Genomic DNA, 18,264 nt, shown 5'->3' with positions numbered 1-18,264 from the left:
ACAAGATATGTACTATATGTGGAATGGGACAAGTATAATTATCGATTCTATAAACAATGTATATCTTTTTACAAAGCGCCGCCGTTCAGTCAGGGGCCTAACAAAAAAACAATACCCAATTTATTTACATTGCAAAACTTGCTTAAATTTTTTTTATAAATTTAAACAACTAATTATTATTTATTTGGTTATATACATATTTTTACTCTCAGGTGAGTCTAAAGGAAATTATTGTATTCTATAAACGGCTAAGATATATTAGCTGACTATCATATAAGCCGCTGATTGAACGGCGCCGTTTAGTAATATGGCTAGGCTATTGACAGAAAGGCTAGCTAAACTTGCGATAACTAACTATTTGTTTAGATTTAATGTTTAATTGAATCTAAACACAAGGCCTTAACAGCAAGTAAACGTAAACTTAAATTAATAGATTTGGCAGAATACGTTGAAAATCGTTATTTTTTGTAATGAGAAAAAAAAAAATTTATCATTATTTACTTGAAAAGAGCGCGTCGTTAGTAAGAAGAAATTGATTGCATTATTTTAATTGCAGTTACCGGCAGCAGTTAAAACAATTTAAACTCTATATGTAACGTATGTAGGTCAATTTTATAATCTGTTAAATATAAAGATTATTTTATTGTCTACGTGTTTCAGTACCAACCTGCCCAAACCGTTTAATAGAGCCAAGACGTTAAGAATCGTGACGATCTCTGTATTATTATCACTATTAAGTCTTTATTCTTGTTTATTTGTATTAATTATTATAGAATAATCCTATTTATGCATAGTCTTCTAGACTTGTTTCAAATATTATAAACACTACTTAAACACATAAAGATTTTTCCACAGACAATTTTATACTTTTTACTGGTTTGACATATTCCTTATACCAATGATTGCTTTTGGAATCAGCAGCACTGTATCAAATGTTGGTACATCATTTTAGAGGCGCTTGAATATCTTTCTAATATTCGTGAGATTGTTGTTTTCACAATCCAACGGGCGGCAACAAAGGCTCGCAGACAATTCTGGCTAACTCGTTTTATTGGTCCAAATGAGGGTTTGAATTCCGGATCGTTAAATCTGAGGCCTTTTAAGCTAGCCACTCGTTTAACGAGGCTAACACGGCAGAAGTTTACCTTAATAATTTAATAAATTTTTTGAATCTGTCTTTACGCATTTTCGTAACATGTTATTTGAAATCTTAACGATTCTAAAGTAGTTTGCAATACAACCGAATTGATTGATTAATCTTTATCTCAAATCGGTGAAAAGTAGTCACACGAGAACATCCTCTAATCGTACACACTACACGAAGTCGACTCTCGGAGCGCGGTCGGCGCCGCGCCCGTCACGCTCGGAAGGGAAAAGTGCTCGAAGAATTATTAGGAAAACGAAATGAATCGGCTGGTTACACATATTTTTATGTAATACTGGGTATGCGGGCTGGTAACCGCGCCACCTGGTGAGTGGGCACCACCGCTCGTCCAGGGCTGCGAATTTAAATCAACGTTGAAATTTGTCGAATAATACTTACTTTTAGATTTTCCCTTCTTCCTCACTTTCTTCTGCACCACGAGTCCGGTATTCTTGCAAAACTCTTCCAGCAATTTCAGAAACAAATGTTCCGTCTCGACCAAATCTGCTAAATATGAGCTGTGGGAAAATATTACATTTAGGATGACGGCTCGGATCGGGTTTTGAGTCGGACCGATAGCATGATAGAGACTTTTATTTGGCCAGTAAAAGCAAACAAAACTATTCAAACGTTATTTTGACAAAATAATATATTTTCATAAGTTTTCATAAATTATTTATTTTTAGGTCGTATAAAAGAATCCCCATTAATTCCTGGTCCGAAACTAAATCAAGGATTACCAGGAAATGAGTAGATATTTGTTCAGCCCGATAATGTAAATGTTTGCAATATAATTAGTCCTAATATATATCGTACAGTTCTGCTGAACATTTGTTCAATACAATCGGTTCGCATCAAAATAATATTTATTAATAATCTTTAGGTTTGTTAGGTACGGTTTCCATTGATAATTAATAATTAGATAAATCGATTACCCGCTGTTTGCTTGATAAAATTAAATTTTCTTTGAATTCAATTTTACGGCTGCCCAATATTACATTAGTTGCTGATCAATTAAATTATTTTGCCACTTACTGGAAGCAGCTCATTGTACTTTGTTTACTTACATAGTACATTTTGGAGCTGACCAAAACCTTTTGTTTTAATACGAATTCATTTACAACATTATTATCTACTCGCTGTGCCTAGTCTATTGGACTTTAATATAAACTTTCAACCCCCGTTTCACAATCTTAGGGGTGGAGCTTCGTAAAATCCGTTCTTAGCTAATGTCTACACCATATAAGGAACCTACCTGCTAAATTCAAGTTTGTAGGTGTTTTACTTTTTGAGATTTCGTGATTAATCAGGGAGTGGTATTTCGCTTATATATATATATATATGTATATAGAAGATTATTTTACGCGTAAGATTATCGAAGCGAAACTAGTGCTTTTTTTAAACAATAATATGAATTTGATGTCCCTCAAATTCCCATCTGTAAAGAATCTGAATTAGCCGCTTTACCTTCAGATCCAGGGAGGCTAGATAGAGAAACATTGTAGATTAATATTATTTTTAAATCCAGTCCAAACAACTGAAATAACATAAATTAACAATTAAAACGGACAAACGGCGCAAGAGCGGACGCCAGAGGCGTGCTCGACCTCCGCCGATAGATAGACAGCCCCGAGGCCGGCGGTACCTCGGCATCTTGTTCTCGTCGTAGGCGAGGAACAGCGCGAGCACGAACTCGCGGTAGTCGGGCGCGTAGAAGAGGTTGGTCTGCAGCACGCGCGCCGCGTCGCGCACGGCGGGCTCGGCTCCGCGCGCGGCGCGCAGCGACTGCAGCAGCTCGCGGTACGCGCGCAGCGCCACGTGCAGGCGCCGCACCCACACCGGGAACTTCTTCCTCTCCACCTTGATCATGTCGCTGTACTTCTCCATCTGCTGCTGCACGAAGTGGAACGTCGGCAGCGACAGCGTCTCGCTGGGGATGGTCGTTTGTGCTGTAGCGAGTTCGTTTCGGACCGCTTTTAGAGTGGGCGGTGTGTCAAACTCCAACTCAAATTCCTTTATTCGATACCGAAGCATTACACTTATTGATAGTCAAATTGAACACTACCACCGGTTCGGAGAAGGAAACACCCTGACCTGAGAAGAACCGGCGAAAGAAACTCAGCGGGTCGTCTTTTTTTTGTCAATCAAATTAAATACTTATATTAAATATGAATAGAAGTAGCCAGGAGGCGATCGTTTCATTCCCAAGGTGTGCTATCAATCATAAACTCACTAATTGTATACCCTATTATAAACTTTTGCATACAAACGTTCCTTAACAGTTTTTTTTTAATTTGGCAACATAAGCATTTTGAATGCTTTCTGGGAACCTGTTGTAGAACCGTATACATTGCCTTCAAAAGAGTTACTGATTCTATGCAGTCGAGTAACAGGATTAACAAGTTTGTGTTTGTTCCTTGTACCAATGCCATTAGAATCACATTTTCTCATAAAATCATTAATATTTTTCCGTACATAAAAAACATTACAGAATATATATTGAGAAGCAACAGTTAATATCTTGATATCTTTAAATTTATACCTTAATGATTCTTTGGCTCCTAGGTTATAGATTGCGCGAATAGCCCTTTTCTGCAGCACAAAAATAGTATGGATAGCGACCATTACCCCAAAGCATAATACCGTAAGACATTATACTGTGAAAGTAACTGAATTATACTAAGCGAGCCGTATCAACATCGGTAAATAATCTAGTTTTTTTACCGCAAATGCCGCAGAACTTAGTCTACTCGCCAATCCGTCAATATAGTGGAAATCATTGCAACTTGGCATCAACAGTAAGGCCAAGAAAATCAATTGAGTCAACTGGATCCATCCCCATTGATAAGTACACCCGCTTTTATTTATATTTTTGTGTACGTCCTGAGCATGGATGCCAAGAGAGGGATTCTCCACCGCAGTCACTAATCGTACCGACCCTCCTGGGGTAATGTAACCGAATTCTGCACAACCATCATGTTTTGTCGGTTCTCCGGGACTTTACATACCAGACGGAACGCGGTAACATAGCTACTACTTTACGCCGATTTTAAGTGAGAGAATGGTACTTCCCCATGGAATGGAATTTTGCACATTTGGCACTAAATTATGACGATTTTTGTTTTTGTATTATTCAGCCTAAGATTATTAACGCTAAGCCAATGTACTATATCAGAGATAGCATTGTTTACTCTTACACTGTACCTGTTTTCTATAAATGTTAAAAACCAAAGAGGTATCATCAGCAAACAATACTATATCATATTACTATTCCAGAGAAAGCATTATTCACGTCGTCATGTATTGAAAGACGATTTTTTTATTTCAAAAATAAAAGAAGTATCATCAGCAAACACTACTACTATCTTGTGTTTATTACCTTAAATACGTGGCAGGTCATTTATATAAACGAGGAAGAGAAATGGACCAAGAATTGATTCTTGAAGGACCCCTACATTAACTGGAGCCCTGGGCGATCTCTTTCCATTTACGTCATCCTCTGAATCCGATTGCTCAGATACGAAATCAGAAGACTGAGTGCAGTGTTTCTAATGCCATAATGACGTAGCTTCCTGACCAAAGTTTGGTATTACATAAAATCAAAGGCCTTATCAAAGAATAAATTACTATTAGGTAAATTAATATTTGAACCAGAATATACCCTTTTTTCTTAAAATTTCATTTTAATTTAATTCTGTTGTTAATTTTATATTGCACTGCACAATAGAAACAATGGTCTATCAACCAAACAATTGGTTGGTTTTGTAAGAATATATTTTTTGTAGAAATTTGTTGGGTTTTATTTTACCTTTTATTTTTCAAAATATATTATGATTTGAAATTCAATCACTTACCTGACTAATCCAATTTGGAAGTCGTGTCCTCTGTTGAACTCCATGAAGAACTTCATGGCCCACAAGTAGTACGACTCATCATTCTGTTGAGCCTTCGCCCTCACCAACACATCCTTTACGTAATGCATCATAGGGTTGTACGAACTGTTTAAGAATTCTATACAAAACTCCTTGAGAAATAATCTGAAATGTTTCACTTTTTTACATCAAGTATAGATTTCTAGGTTTACTATAATAATTTAGTATCTTTTTATACAATATTTTTGGTACACACTCGTTTTTAACACGTCTGATCAATTTTAAACTTAATTTTATTACAAGAAATTGAATAACAAGGTATGTTTGCAACATTGTTATAGTACATACTAAGATTATAAATGCGAAAGTAACTCTGTTTGTTGCCCTTTCACGGCCAAACCAATGTACTGAATTTGATGGAATTTGGGTACTAAGCAAGCTTAAGGAAGCATATAGGCTACGTTATAATGCATAACACCTGACGGCCAACCCCTAAAACACGAGCGAAGCCGCGGACGACAACTAGTTATATTAAAATATGGAATTACCTGATAGCGAATGCAGATCTTCGTTCCAACATGCCGCTCTCGGTAGGCCTTCTGTTCTTGGGTTTGACTAGTTTAGATTTTTTGCTGCCGTTAAAATCTAAGTTTGATATTTTATTTAAGGGTTTAAGGGAAATGAGTTCGTTCTCTGATATAGACTTCATGTTTTGTATGACGTAAGTACCGCCGAAACGAGAATGCCTATAACAAACAGTATTTGCAATAAGTTTGAAGACAAACGGTCAAGGGATAGGGTGCGGTAAACAACGGGCAACTGCTACAACATTTAAAGGCACCTGTGATACCATATTTCCGAGAATTATACTTAGATACATAGTGATGGATTGGGAAGAATAAGAAGATAGGGCTGTTTTGAATTATTATTATTTGAACTTATTCTGAAAAGTGTATTTTATGTGTAGTGTAAGTGTATTTATGAACTTATTGTGGCTAATAAATTGTACTTACCATGATTTTATTAAATATATATAATTTTTAATTAAATTAATAAAAAAATGATATTTGAAAAAACCAATTTAATAATTTTTTATGTTATATAAATTATATAATAGTTGTTTTCATTGTTTAGTACTACACTCAATGTGTTTATAACACTCCATGCAACATCACTCGATTTAACGACAAACTCCCTAAAGCGTCGTAATCACTCGACTTTGGTTCGTTCAACTTGTCTTCCACACAAAACACTCTATATAGCGTTACTTAATCTACTACTCTCAATTACGACACATAATTGAGAAAGTATTAAAAAAAAAAATTTAAGTAATTAAAAGTTATTTTTTATTTGCCAAAATTAGTAAAAACCTAGATTATTATCCTAGCTAATTAACTGTCGGCATCATACATATTGTCTGTGAAATCCGTCCTTTAGTTTACAAATTGTGATTGCTTGCATGCATAAAGAATCCCTGGACGCAGCAAATTTATAAAAAAAAGTACTTTTTATCACCAATATGCCTCAATATCGCAACGTTATGTATATATAAAAAAATACCACAAAATTTCTGGTGCCGCTGAAACGACGTCAGTCAATAGCGTTCAAATAAGAATTGTTTTATTTAACTACTAACATTAGTCTGAATTAAACTTTTTCTTTTTCTAATACAGATTTTTCTTCTCTCCATTTAACGACAACTCTCTATAACGTCCAAACACACACAGTCCCTTGAGTATTGTTATATCGAGTTTACACTGAACTCTTCGTTTTGCAATAAAAAATATATAATAATCGAAGCAAAAATGTGTTCAATTCACACGGTAGAAGTTTAAGTATGCAATCATTAAATAAAATAAAGGATATTTTTTGTTTTATCGAATTTCAAATCATAATGATTGTATAGAAATTTAACTTCAATAACTAAATGTAGGCATCAAAAAAACATAAGATTTAAAAATAATCAAAATTTATGAAGTAATAATTACAAACATCTATATTTATGGTTCTCAAATACCTTTTTTAGGAGCCTAATAACTTTATATAATGGAATATGATATGATATTCATGCTCCTTACTAGCCTAATATTTTTTCAAATAATAATTATTATTTATTTCTCTCATTACTACATTGGGTATTTGTGTCGTTCAATGTAAATCTTACTATTACTTATCCAGATTGTAACTGATTTAATAATATTGAGAACACTAATCAATTTGATTCATATCTTCCCTTATAATCTGTGCTATTCCGCCACAAACAAAAGCCACAGATACATATAAAAAACATCTCATCTCTTAAATGACATTGGTGAAATAATATGGGCACTGTTATCACTATTTAAAGCAAAGAATAAAGTTGAACATATACTAATAAGGTAATCAATACTAAAAACAAACTAACCTCGTAGATGAATACATTTTTACTTTATTCATTCTCTCCTTCGTCTCCGCCATTCTCATAGTTAATAATTCCTGGTCATCTCGGAGTTTCTCATCAACACTTCGCTGTAAAGCTGCATCTGCTAAGCTAGTGGGGTTCTGTTCTCTCAATAAATGAGATATTATTTCTATGATATGCATAAAGTACTGTTTCTCATTCTCTGAAGACATGTACAGGATTATGTCCAAAATTCCTGCTTGATTTAATGCCCAAAGAACCTAAAAGAATGAATTCATATTAAAATAATGTTCACACTTATTATGAAGGAATCAAATCAAAGTAGAATAACAATATTATGTTGTGGCAAAATAAATTTAATCTAGTTAGTCATAAAATGTGGTATACATTAGTAAATACTTACTTATTTGTTTCATTTATTATACTTTATCATTATAAAATTAAGTAATTTGAATTTTTTTTATGTACATTATATAAATATGTTTAATACAAATTATATACTTGATTCATTAATTGAGACAAATAAGTAACTATAATTCTATAATTTTACAGTTTGTTTGGATTATTCCAAACAAACTGTAAAATTATAGAATTATAGAATAACATATATTTTGTTGCTACCCTAAACAAGTAGAATTTTAAGAAATAAATCTCACACTTATTATATATTGAAACAAGGTGAACTCGAAAACATTAAAAAATAAATCGAATAAAATAATATGCTATTTATCATTAAATAAATATCTATAAAGGTTATACTTAAAGTATAGATTGTGGACTCAATTCTGTGTGCTTACACATAATGATTATGTTTGTTTATAACTTATTTCCAAGTTATTGACAAAGTATCAAATTTATTACAAGAACAGAATTTAATCAAATATAATGTTAATAAGGGACCCATCTTGTTACTATAATTACAGAATACAATTAATTATACCTGATCATGAACACTAGCGTCATTCTCTGGTCTTCTCTCCTTGTCTAAGTCAGCAGGAACATGCAGAACATTCCTAATTAAGATCAATATTCTTTCTATTATTAATCCCGTGTCTTCGTCTCTTTCAGACCAATCCTATTTGTAATAAGGCATTACATTTATAAATAAAGTGAACTATTAATTACACCTACCCTTACAAAATAAGCTTTGCCTCTTTCTTTCAAATATAAACAATATTTTTCAAATATATAAAATGTTGTTTTAATATCATAGTAAGAAAATTATATGAACTTAGTGGTAAATAGAAATAATAAGCTATATTCAAATGTACTGAATTAAATTTTAATTTGTAATAAATAGTAAAAGTAATATAGACAATAAATCTATTTAATTGAGTTTAAGCAGTTAAATGAATTGTTATTAATTTTTTAATTTATTACTCACAATTTCAAGTATCTTTGCTAATTTCTTTGCAAAAACTTGCCAAGTTTCAACTTTTGTAAAAGCTTCCTCTTTATAAGACTGTAAATGTGTCAATATTTGTAAATAATTGTGTCGAGCAGTCCTCTCAACTGGTACCTCTTCTCTATACAATAGGAGAGCTGGGTTGGTCAAATTTACTAAAAGCCTGTGAAATATTATTGTGTTTATAATCTTACGGTCTATCGCGAATATATTTAATAAACTTATTTATGCTAACCGAAGAGTAACGTCAAAAAGTTCTTCTTTCTCCCAGTGATCGACAAGCATGGGTAGTAGGTCGGTTTGTAACACTTTAGTTTGTCCAAAATGTCTTCGTATCTCATGATCTTCTCCATCACGTCTCAGATATCTTATTAGATCTTTAACCGTATTCAAAGTAAAGTCATCTATCAAATACTTTCCTGTTTTCTTGTTCAATGTCCCCAATGCATTGCAAGTTGCTGAAAGTTCTGCAGATAGTAGAGAACTCATAATTAAACAGTTACACTCAATGTTTCATACACAAACTTCCGACATCAAATTATAGTTGTAATAAGAACTTTTCCATTTAAATTGTAACTTTTATATTCCGTTGTTATTAAAAGTGAACTGACAAGCAGAAGAAAGTATTTTGACATTGAATAACCCGCGCAAATGTGACGTTTGTAAATTCTAAGAAATAAAACGTTCCGTAACACGTTACTACTAATTTTTAAGTTTTGATTGTCCATAATTATTATCTCAAGTTTAATTACTAAAGTAACAAATTGTCCTTAATTATTTTTGTCATGGAGTAGTTTCTAGTTGAAAAAATAATTAGTAACATATAATTGACTTTGTTTTTAAATGTTCAAGATTAAATTAATAACGAAAAAATAATATTTTGTACAAACAAAAAAACCTAAAAGATAATAAAGTCACAAGATAGTCCGCTATAAGATGCATTTATCTTTTGTAGACAAATTACAGTAATCAGAAAGGAATATAACTCTGCATCTAGGTCCTTCAATTAGTCCTTATTGCGAAAGAAAAGACAAAGTTCATTGACACGATTGGCGAGATATTTGTGTGTTTTCCTTCAGGAACACGTGATGATGAATGTCCTATGTCCCCTAGATGGGGCAGAGGGCGTCCACAGATGTCCTCCATCGCGATCGGTCTTGGGCTTCAGCCTTCACCTCGCTCCACGTCATTCCGATGCTCGCCGCCTCTGCCAAAACGGAGCGTCGCCAGGTTTGACGGGGACGGCCACGCTTTCTTTTCCCTTGGGGATTCCAGTCCAAAGCTTGTTTGGGAATATGGTCGGGGTCCCTTCGGAGCGTGTGTCCAATCCATCTCCACTTACGACGCTTGATCTGACTGTTGATCGGGCTCTCATGGCATTTCTCCAACAGCTCTAAGTTTGAGATGGTCTCGGGCCAGTAAATACCGAGAATGCGACGAAGACAGCGGTTGACGAAAACTTGGATTTGGCGTGAGATGTTCTTTGTAACCTTCCACGTTTCGCACCCGTAAAGCAACACGGATTTCACGTTGGACCCGAATATCTTAAGTTTAATCCTTCGGGTCAGTTTCCGTGATTGCCAAACAGGTCTCAGCTGCGCGAAGGTAGTTTGGGCTTTGGCTATCCGTGAAGCGATGTCCTCTTCACTTCCACCAGTCTCTGACACGACGCTCCCGAGGTATGTAAATTTGTGGACGCATTCCACTGCCTCTGTGCCAATCAGCAACGGTGAGCGATTCTTCAGACCAGTTCTCATCTCCTTGGTCTTCCGGATGTTGATTTTAAGCCCTGCTTTTGCCGCTTCCTGACTTAGATCGTTTAGCTTAGCTTGCATATCGGCGTGGGTATGACTCAGCAGGCATATGTCATCAGCGTAATCAAAGTCTTCCAAGACGTTGGATAATCCCCACTCTATGCCGCGGCGCCTGTGTTCTAAGATGCGAAGCAAAATTCCGTCTAGAACGACTAAGAAGAGTAGCGGCGATAGGACGCAGCCTTGGCGAACACCCGCGTGCACTGCAACGTCATCCGATATGAGGCCGTCGTGAGTTACTTTGCAAGAATACTTGTTGTAGATGCTTTGTAGCAAACGGACTATTTTCGGCGGCACTCCAATTTCCAAGAGGCGGGACCAGATGCTAGACCACTTCAACGTATCAAAGGCTTTTTCGAAGTCGACAAAGGTTAGATAAACCTCCCTCTGCCATTCTGATGCCTGCTCCAGTATGATTCGTAGAGTGTTGATCTGGTCCGTACATGAGCGGTTCCTCCGGAAACCAGCCTGCTCCTTGCATAGAAAAGGCTCCACGGCCTTCGACAGTCTATCCAGGATGATCTTGCAGAAAACCTTAGAGGGAATCGATAGCAGAGTGATACCTCTCCAGTTATCGCATAGGCTTAGGTCCCCTTTATTAGGAACAGTTATAAGGAGACCTTTGTTCCAATCATCAGGGAGCTCTTCAGCGGTCCAGATCCTTTCCATAAGAGGCGTCAGAACGTCGACGGCGGAGGATAAGTCAGCTTGTAGCATTTCCGCAGTTATCAGGTCGAGTCCTGGTGCTTTGCCTGTTTTCAAAGAGCGGACTGCCTCCGCAACTTCAGAGGCTGTCGGTGGTTTCGTGTTGATGTCGAGAAGTCGGGATGGTAGGGAACTTACTTGCGGTGCGTCAGGTGTCGAAGTCGAAGCAGCTGACAAACGGAAGATCTCTTCAAAGTGTTGACGCCAGCGTAGTAGCTGCCCTTCTGACGTTACAACGAACTGACCATCTTTATCCTTCAGTGGCTTCTTCTTTGACTTGCCGTTGCCTGCCAAGATTTTAGTGGCTTTGTACATGTCCTTCAAGTTACCGGTGTTTGCAGCTTGTTGAGCACGATCAGCAATACCGTCAGCCCACTGCCTCCTATCTTTGCGGGTACTTCGATAAATTTCCTTGCGTTTCTGGCGGTATTGAGTGTTAAGGTCGGCTCGCATGGCGTACATTCTGGTTTCTCGCTAAGGTTACCTTAGAACTTAGTTAAAATTTCTGTCTGCCTTCTTTTTCATCACTGTACAGGAATGGTGAGCCATTGCTTGGCTCATACCGCGAAGAAGAAATCTGAACTTCTACGTTCTCTCTTTGCGTCAGGATAGTCATCACCACCAATTCCGCTGTGTTATACCACAATGTCGGAGGTTAAATTCCGGCAAAGTGTAGTTCGTAAAGTATTTCTTTTTTGGATATTTATAATTCGAGTGTTTCTGATTAGTCCCGATGGAGTTGGTACCAGTTTTAATGCGTCGTCAGACCCGTCCAATTATAAGCTTATAGCCAACACTTCCTTGTTCTCCAAGATAATGGAGTCCATTATAAACTGCCAGCTCCTGCGGTACTTAGAGGAGTACCAGCTGATTATTGACCGTCAGCACAGTTTCCTCAGTGGCTCAGCCGGTGATCTTCAAGTTTTCCTGACATAGATGGAAGCAGTTGATTCCAAGGGGGAGGCATTAGCAGCCAGAGCCTTCGATCACGTATGGCACAAAGTGCTTCTTTCGAAATTTCCTTACGATGGTTTTCCCGGCAAATTATGGATCTGGATCGCCAGCTTTTTGGCAGATCATCGGAGCATCAAAAGGCTGCGTACTATCACCTACTTTGTTTCTTCTGCATATTAATGACTTGTCGCACATCAGCAATATTTACTGCTTTGCAGACATCCATAGATAGTGCCGTTGACTCCATATTCATATGCACTTTAGCTGTGCTAATATTTCTCGGGAATACGTCGACGAAAACCGGAATAAACTTGTGTCTTTGTTAAATAGTTTCGGACTGGTGCGGCTAAACCTTTTTTAAATTTAATCCCAAAAAGATCCCGTTCAGATCCGTGGTCAATTGGAAGGTAAAACCAAATTAGAATATAAAAAACTTATTAGTAGGGCAAAACGGTACTTCAAGTCGGCCCATTGTTTCAAACTATACAAGGTGCAAATTCGGCCTCACTCTAGAGTAACTAATAGAGTACTGTTCTCATTCTGCTCTTCAATGGCCGGAAGTCGAATTATTATTGACGATCAAGCTAGATGTTTGATCACTCTGCACCTTTATTTTTACGGGAAACGTTTCGAGGAATTGTTTGGATTAATTCGACCGCAGAATTTCATCAACAACGCCTAAATGTTTGAAAATGAACAACAGCGCGACTTTTAAGGCATTTTCTGGCTTTGCGGTTTTTCCGAACCGATAAGACTTGGGAACTTTCAAGAATAGATCCAAACATACCTTAAAGGCCAACAACGCTCCTGCTAGCCCCTTGGTGTTGTAGATGTTCATGAGCGGTGTCAGTAACTGTCTGGTGGGCCACATCCTGGTTTGCCACCTATTCCACTGCTAATTGCAGTGTAATTTATTGAAAAATATTTTTTATTAAAATAAATGGGATACTTACTTACTTTTATTTGTTATTTTGTATACGGAACCATAATACATCGTTTATAGGTGATATTTTATATTTACAAACAACATTAATGAATATTATACTCAGTAATACTTACTTGTAATGTCTTTTAAGTATTTAAAAAACAAGGTCATGGTACGGTAAAAAATATTCGCTAGACTGAATTTTGAGATTTTATTTTATAAATCTGTTAATATTTCATTATTTAAGAACATCACGAGGCTAAATACAATTCTACCCGTGCGAAGTCGGAATCGGTTACTAGCTTCTTTTATATTTTACACCTACATATTTAAATTACCTATATTATTGGAAATAAAACCTTTACAACGTATTAAAATAAACTGCCACAACAAATTTTGGTGGCGTCGCTTTTCCAACGAATGAATGTGAATTCATTCGTAATAGTAACAGACTGCTAATGTCCCACTCAATCAATCAAAATAAAAATTCGTTAAAAAAATATTTTATTAAAAATAGGATTACAAGCACGTTTGAATCAACATTTTATGGGATTATATTGAATGTAAAGCTCTAGCTGGTTTGGAACGTCAGTTCTACCTATAAGATACGACTAGAAAGTCAGTAGGAACCTAATTAATCTTTATTCTAATGAAATCACGACGTAGGTATGAAGTCAAGTAAATACTATAATATTTATAAACTCTGAATGGAAATCAATGAATATTTACTTAATTGATAGAGTATTAAATATATATTTTAATTAATTTGCTTATCTATTAATATCAGAATGGTAAAATAAATAAAATATTTCTAACGGTATTTTATTTTACAAGCGCATACCTTCACTCAGGAAACATGCATGAAAAGTAGAAAACTACAAGTTTCAAGTTTAAATATCTTCTCTTCTTATGCTTATATATATGTGAAATATAAGTTTTAAAACATCTCGCAGGGAGTCTTCGGTCAAAATGTTATAAAAAAGCAGACAGAAAATTTTCATAATAAGAAAAGTTTCAATATCTATATCGTTATCCCAAAGTAGTATGCCGTAAGATGTGAAACATTGAGAATAACCAGAATGTACTAATGGAGTACTATCAACATCAGTTGGTTGTCTAACTTTGATAACCGCGTCTGCAGTGTCGCTGAATATTCCTGTTAGGGACAATAAATGAGGATTCCACTAAAGTATCGCATCTTAGATTATTTAAAAAAAAAACAGTATACCTGTCTCCTGTAGTATCAGTAACACCAAGATTACTATTATTTTTTTACATTAAGTAAAACAAACAGTACGCATTTTATATTTTTGATGATGATGAAAATGAACTTTGTGGTAATGCATTGTTTACATCGTCATAATTAGCTTATATGCTATCAACTCTTACAAGTCATTACTTGTTAAATAAAGGATCATAAGGTATCATCAGCAAACGATACATTATCACAAATACCTTTGACTATTCCTCTCGACAAAGATTCTCCAGGTAGGGTTGTCGATTTTATTTTATTCCAGCACGTTGCCAAATTGCGGGAATTATCTGATATATGTAAATTTATCCACGACGATGTTTTAAATCACACGAGGTTAATAATTATGAACGCAAATTGAACACATAAAAAATCACTATTGCTTCAATTTAACACGTGGCCTTTAAAAATCTACTTTCTTTATCTACCCTGAGCTCATACTAATTGATGACGCTCTTACAAATATTTTTATGACAAACGCAAAACTTATATACTAGTTTATTTCATTATTTTAACTCGACGAAAGTCTAATTATGTAAAAAAAATAACACAATATCATAATACAAATTTAATTTATATAGTTACAAGGACTTGGAATAATTTTGTTTGAAGAAGTTGGCATTACGGCTTTTGTTTCTCAAGTTTGTTTAGTATCTACTCGTTTCTTACTTCCTTTATTCTGTTAGAGAATATATTTCGTACGAATAATAATACTATAGACATTATAAATAAAGTATTATGTAAATATAAATATTCTTATTATTGTTTTGTAATACGCTACTATAGTTTTTTTGGGTTCCGTACCCATACAGTAAAGACTCCACTGTCGCTTCATCTACCTGTCCGTCTGTTATTAGGCTGTATCTCATAAACCGTGATAGACAGTTGAAATTTTTAAAGATTTTTTTCAGTTTTTCTGTAAGAAATAAAAAAATAATCAAAAAATATTATTTTCAGTCGAATGTTACAAGATTAGAATGAATGAATGGAATGAAATTTATTCAGATAATATGTGTCTTGGTATTATTATCAAGATTTTTTCTTTAGATTTGGATACTTTTGTAAGATTAGATAAAACGAAAAAAATCAAAACAGATTTATTTAAACGAAATCACTAATTATCATGTAGTACAGCAACGTTTTATTATAAAGTTTAAAGAAATTAAATACATTTGATGATAAAAGTGTCATGATTCGGTTCAAAATGGCTTTATTTTTTACATCTAAAATGTTGCACTTAATTTCGACCTTGTTTATATTCACTTTTTCACTCGTAAAACAGTCTCTCTACACACAACTCTTCTATTTAGTAAGCTTGTGTGTTCCAATAAGCGCACTTAGAAATACGCCTCTCGAACTATCCGCCGATTTTAATTGCTAGTGGATTATTACAGCACTTTTTGTGTTTTTTTCCTCTGCCTTTGCATACTTCTCTTTAGTGGACGTTTATATTGAGTTCCGAGCTCCGTAAAGTTAAGAGAAATGAAGTTAAATTAAATTCAACGTTAAATTTACAAAGTGCATTTTATTTTGTTATAACCAGTTACGTAGCGTAGAAGTATTCAAATTATTTTGTTTTAACTGTTTTAATGTAAACAATAATTAACAAAAATAGTTTATTTTTCAGTTTTACATACTTAGATAATGGTGTAAAATAAATGCTACAGGCAATGCTGACTTCCTCTGAAGGGCATGGTTTGGAGCTTTTTCTACCAAGCTGCTTCAATGCTTATCGATACATATACCATTACCTCGCCGTATTTTCCATCAAGTGAAATTGAGCAGTGAAAACTCAGTAGTGCTTGCTCGGGCTTCGAGCTCAGATTCACTCGCTTTCGGCATGGGCGATCTAGATTTTTTTCCTTTAATCAAAATAACGTTTGAGCATAAAACGTAACATTATGTTAGTGTAAAAGAAAAGTATTAAAAGTATTAATTAGCTACAATTTATAATACATAGAAAAATCATAAATTACTGTGTTTTTAAGGATAAATTGAAAACTGTATTAGTTAGGTTCTGCATAAGTTATCATTGGAATATATGTAAGACAATCAAGTTTAAATATTATGCTCTGCGATCTTTTTGACTAAGAGTAACGTAAATAATATTTGCTTTACTTATTTTTATCAGTAACATTGATCACTTTGATAAAATCACTGACAATCATTGTATGTGCACAAGAAGTAAGGATAAGAAGGCATATTATTCGATACAAGATTATGTAGATGATAAAAAAGCTTGGAGTTAATGCTTGTTGACTTGCAGGCAGGATATATTACATAAATATATAATTGTATTTAACTAACATGACTTTATTTTCAAATGTTAAAAAAGAGTAACTACTGAGTTTCTTGCCGGTTCTTCTCGGTAGAATCTACATTCCGAGCCGGTGGTAGCTTCACTTAATATAGTTTGTTAAATGACGATTCAAAAGTGCTTGTACTCGTAAAAGCCTACATGAGTAAAGTATATTTTGTTTTTAATTTTATCGACTAAAGCCTTCCAATCGACGACAATCATAGTTGATGGTAAGTACTAATGCAGTTTAATATAGAACACGTTTGTCTAGAATATGGTTTGTCATTCTTGGAGCTACACGAATTTGCCATTACAGCGTCAATGTGCCACAAACTTTGGGAAATAAGATGTTATGTCCCGTGTACCTGTTGGTACACTGGCTTACATATCCTTCGAAAACAGAAACATTAAAAAGTAATGCTACGGGCTAACATATATAAATTAAATATAACAAAACGGGCTTGCAGAAAGCCCTATCGTCAAGTATATAATGCATATGTACATATATAAATAGGTAAAATATACACCTTTATTCGATAAAGATAATAAAATAAGCGGAGAATATAAAACTTTGGCAACTTTTTGTTTGATAAAATCAATGGGTATCAACATCTAGCGAAACACAAGCTTAGAGCAACGTTTTCCCATTGATCTCTGTCGGCGAACGCAATCGTAGCCTATTTTCTGGCCTGTAGCCAGCTCGCAGTGCCCAGGATACGTTGGCAACATACCAATAACAGGATTATCGCGCTCTAATAGCGACTGTACGCGTACTGTCCACAAAAAAAGAAAACGATCAAGTTGACAAACTAATTATTATGTTGGATCTCACGATTGGTGGGTTCGTTTTGTGGAGACATGTTTTTATGTTTGGTAATATTACAAGTTGTGTATGAGACTAATAAGATACAAGTTGAAAATAAGGGTATTATTAATAGTAATATTTGTTGAAACATAAATTAATAATTAAGTGATACCATATGATTATTATGAAGATTAAATAAATAAAATCTACGAGGTCGGACGCGAAGCGAGAGATTTCGTGAGTAACGAATACATTTTTAAGCGCTATAATGCAAAAACTCAGCTACGTAGGACCTTAATTGACTGGACAAAATCGATCGAAAGGTTTCCACTCCATAAACAGATGAATTTAATTTTAATAGAACTCGCACATTCCGCATGTCTTAGGCTTAATTTATAGTCTATTTAGTTGTTATTTTAACAATATCATACTTTTCCAGACTGGTGGAACACTATAATTAATCATCTCAGATGTTTGTTCACTTAGACGATTAAAGTTATTATCCCTTGTTAAGCCTAAATAAATAGCAAGACCCTTTTAGGTCTAATCTAGACGTTGATATTTCAATTATCCTAAGTTAAGTATCTCATATAGGAATTCTAATCTAAAGTGTCGGTCCTGCTGAAAATGCCAGAGCCTTATTGTATTAGGCATTGATATTTAAAATATTTTGGACTTAAATATTACA

At 34.7% G+C, this 18,264-nt stretch overlaps 1 protein-coding gene across 1 annotated transcript in view; it reads right to left on the bottom strand.

Annotated features, from left to right (window-relative positions):
- The window catches only part of LOC125065389 (protein timeless homolog), a 36,877-nt gene extending 27,450 nt beyond the window's left edge, over positions 1 to 9,427 (bottom strand). Inside the window, exons 1-8 of the mRNA XM_047672959.1 lie at positions 9,058 to 9,427; positions 8,802 to 8,985; positions 8,358 to 8,492; positions 7,421 to 7,677; positions 5,565 to 5,762; positions 4,999 to 5,181; positions 2,790 to 3,074; positions 1,544 to 1,662 (exon numbers count right to left, since the gene is read on the bottom strand). Of these exons, the coding sequence (XP_047528915.1) occupies positions 1,544 to 1,662; positions 2,790 to 3,074; positions 4,999 to 5,181; positions 5,565 to 5,762; positions 7,421 to 7,677; positions 8,358 to 8,492; positions 8,802 to 8,985; positions 9,058 to 9,311 (1,615 nt within the window). The 5' untranslated portion in view covers positions 9,312 to 9,427. The remainder of the gene's footprint in view (positions 1 to 1,543; positions 1,663 to 2,789; positions 3,075 to 4,998; positions 5,182 to 5,564; positions 5,763 to 7,420; positions 7,678 to 8,357; positions 8,493 to 8,801; positions 8,986 to 9,057) is intronic.
- Positions 9,428 to 18,264: the final 8,837 nt, after the last annotated feature.

Source organism: Vanessa atalanta, chromosome 7, assembly GCF_905147765.1.
Source record: "Vanessa atalanta chromosome 7, ilVanAtal1.2, whole genome shotgun sequence".
Classification (NCBI taxonomy): Eukaryota; Metazoa; Arthropoda; class Insecta; order Lepidoptera; family Nymphalidae; genus Vanessa; species Vanessa atalanta.
Note: the sequence above shows the minus strand (reverse complement) of the source record. Positions and strands in the feature narration are given on the sequence as shown.